At 58.4% G+C, this 3,314-nt stretch overlaps 1 protein-coding gene across 1 annotated transcript in view; it reads left to right on the top strand.

Annotated features, from left to right (window-relative positions):
- Positions 1 to 51: 51 nt before the first annotated feature.
- The window catches only part of LOC107296613 (calcium and integrin-binding family member 3-like), a 7,447-nt gene continuing 4,184 nt past the window's right edge, over positions 52 to 3,314 (top strand). Inside the window, exons 1-2 of the mRNA XM_015825959.1 lie at positions 52 to 167; positions 3,064 to 3,175. Of these exons, the coding sequence (XP_015681445.1) occupies positions 52 to 167; positions 3,064 to 3,175 (228 nt within the window). The remainder of the gene's footprint in view (positions 168 to 3,063; positions 3,176 to 3,314) is intronic.

The raw sequence follows: 3,314 nt of genomic DNA on the forward strand, positions 1-3,314 counted from the left end.
GGGGGGGGGGGGGGGAAGAGAGAGGAAATTTGGTCAGCCAAAGGTTAACAGATGACCCAAATTGGCCCGGCCTCCAAGGGTTCTGGGCTTGCTGGCTCTCACGCTGGGCTCCGTCTCCCTTTCGTCTTTCAGGATGCCACTTTCTTCACGCGGAAAGAAATCCTGAGGTGAGACCTTCCCTGCGGCGCATTCCTTCCCGTACATCCCAAAGCTTTTTGAAGTGTGGGGATAGAAAAAGCGGATTTTCGACTTTTTCCCAAGCTGAAGGGAGGCCCTTATCCTAGTTGTGAACCGTTGCAAAGGCTCGGCGCCTTCTCCTTAGGCCGGCACTTGCACAGGGCTCCAGGCAGCAGGTTGACAAGTAGCAGCCAAGGTGTGCGTGTCTACTCAGAAGTCGGTCCTCTAGAGTTCAGCCTGCTTTTTATTCCAAGCTAAAGTGCCACCATTGAAAAGCAATGCAATTTTAGGATCTTTTTGAACACAGATTTATCACGCAACCCCCCCCCCCCCACGTGCTATAAGGGGACCGGGTCTTCTCTCCCTTCCCTGGGTGGTTCTTGCAAGCGGGCAGGGGGGGACCCGGGTCACGCTGGGTCAGGACATCAGGGAGAAGAAAGAGCGCCTTAATCAGGAGGAAGCTGCTCCCCGTTGCCATTTGTCACAGCTGGGAGGGAAGCCTGCTGTTCATGAAACCCAAGTCTGGGCCTGTTTTCATCTCTGGCACGGCAGCCAAGCTGCCATAACAGCATCATGAACCAGGCTCTGCATTATTGATCAGGGAGGGAGGGAGGCTCTTCAAAACGTGGCCTTCCTTCTGCTCTTCCCCATGGCCCACGGAGGAGATAAAGAGGTTCCTCCTCTTGCCCCCCCCACTTGGTTTGGAACCACCCCGTTGGCACTTTTTCATGACTTCGGCCCCCAAAGTCCCACGTTCGAGGGTCCGAACTGCAGAAGGAAGCGACACACTTAGATCGGGGCCGAGGGACGGTGGAAGGTGTGCGGGAAGGGGAGAGCCACCGGGGGAGGATGTTTTGGGGAGCGCCGTTGCTTGGGCCGTCCTCGGAAACGGGAACCCAGGCCGTCCTCTGACCTTTGGGAGGCTGCCGTGCGGCCGCCCAGCCTGACCGGTCCCTCACCGCAAGAGATGGACTCTTCCCTAAATGCCAAGACTTGACAAAGCATGGGGCCTCCCCCCTCAAAAAACCCCAGGACGTTGAAATCCTTAGCAGTCACCCAATCCGCTGCCATTCTCTCCCCCCTCCCCCCATGGGGCAAATGCAAAGGACCCTCCCTGTTGTTGTTAGTTGCAAAGTCGTGTCCGACCCATCGTGACCCCATGGACAACGTTCCTCCAGGCCTTCCTGTCCTCTACCATCTTCTGGAGTCCATTTAGGCTCACACCTACTGCTTCAGGGACTCCATCCAGCCACCTCCTTCTCTGTCATCCCCTTCTTCTATTGCCCTCCATCTTTCCCAGCATCAGGCTCTTCTCCAGGGAGTCCTTCCTTCTCATCAGGTCCTTGAGTTTCAACTTCAGGATCTGGCCTTCTAAAGAGCAGTCAGGGTTGATCTCCTCTAGGGACCGACCGGTTTGATCACCTTGCAGTCCAGGGGACTCGCGGGAGTCTTCCCCAGCACCAGAGTTCAAAGGCCTCCATTCTTTGGTGCTCAGCCTTTCTTACGGTCCAGCTTTCACAGCCCTACATTGCAACTGGGATCCTCCCTAACCCTCGGGAAAACTCAGAGGTCCCCATTGGGAATGCAGGATCCGGTCCAGGCCGAACCCCTGCAGGTCCGACAGGCTGATCCCCAAGTGAGCGGAGGAACCAAAATCTTAGGATACGTTTGCCAACTCAAGGGGGGCTCCGGCTTTTCTCCTACAGTCCAGGGGCCGAACCGCCCAGGGAGGAACGATTGAGGGAACTGGGTGCCTCAAGGCCTAATGGAGAGGAGGACCAGGGACGAAGGGACGGCAGCCTTCCAGCATTTGTGGGGCGGCCACAGAGAGGAGGGGGGCATCGACCTATCCTCCAAAGCACTGGAGGGCAGGACGAGAAGCAACGGGGTGGGGTGGGGCGTTGTGGGTGCTCCATCGCTTGAGGTTCTCAAGAGAAGATTGGACAACCGTTTGTCCGGGGTGCTATAAGGTCCTCCTGCTTGAGCAGAGAGTTGGACTAGAAGACCTCGCAGGGTCCCTTTGGGCCCTACGATTCTATGGCTCTGAGGGCACCTGGATGTCCACACGCCAGCCGGAGAAGACTTGGAGGGTCTCCCACTGGGGTCCAGGGAGATTTGGTTCCATGCAAACAGGGGGTCCGAAGAGGGGCCTTGTGGCTGACGGAGGACAGGCTGGAGGGAACCGGGAAGGTTTCCTTTTGAGGCAACTGGAAGGGGGGACACGGCGACACGACCCAAAAGAGGGTCTCTCTCTTGAAGGAAACTCTACATCCTGGAACTCGCAGCAGCACAGAATAAAATTATGGAGCAGAAGCAGACGAGAAAAAGCTCGAGGGAGGAACGGTCCTTCCACCGCCCAAAGAGGCAGCTGGGCCTGGCGCCGAAGGCCCCAGGGCAGAAACCAGGAGACGAGGAGTTCTAGTCCCACCTTAGGAGTTCTAGTCCCACCTTGGGCCAGCCAGCCTCTCGCTCGCTCGCTCAGCCCAGCCCGCCTCAAAGGGTTGTCGTGATGGGGAAACCGGGAGAAGGAAGGAGCCTTCATTATGTTCATAGATAAATAAATCAACCCTAAGCGGGGGGGGGGATGCCGGAGAGCAGCCCATCTTGGCAGCGTCCCTGGAGGGAATGGGGGTGCTTGGCGAGACCCGTGCAGGGGGGAAGATGCCTTTGTGGGCCATGGCGGCCTGTTCCCAGCCCAAGAGGGGTGGCGCCGGCGGGGGTCCCTTGGCTTTGGCTGACCGACTGAAGACAGGACCCGGCCGGGGCCTGCCAGCCGAGAAGGAGATCTCCCCTCTCCTTCCTTCCTTCCTTCCTTCCTTCCTCCCTCCCTCCCTCCCTCCCTCCCTTCCTTCCTTCCTTCTTCTTCCTTTTCTTCCTTCCTTACAGATTGTTTGACAAGTACCGGGACTTGGCGCCCCAGTTGGTGCCCCAGGACTACACCAGGAAGCCCAGCGTGAAGCTCCCCTACGAACTCATTGCCAGCATGCCGGAGCTCAAGGTACTACGGGGTGGAGGGGGACAAGGGTCTTCCCTGCTGGGACGGCAGCCAGTTTGGCCCTCAGCATGCTTGGGAAGGGGTGTGTGTGTGGGGGGGGGAGGCAAGACATTCAGGGCTGGTCCTGCCGGGCCCGGGGGGG

This window comes from Protobothrops mucrosquamatus, unplaced genomic scaffold, assembly GCF_001527695.2.
Source record: "Protobothrops mucrosquamatus isolate PMUCROS unplaced genomic scaffold, P.Mucros_1.0 scaffold2896, whole genome shotgun sequence".
Lineage (NCBI taxonomy): Eukaryota > Metazoa > Chordata > Lepidosauria > Squamata > Viperidae > Protobothrops > Protobothrops mucrosquamatus.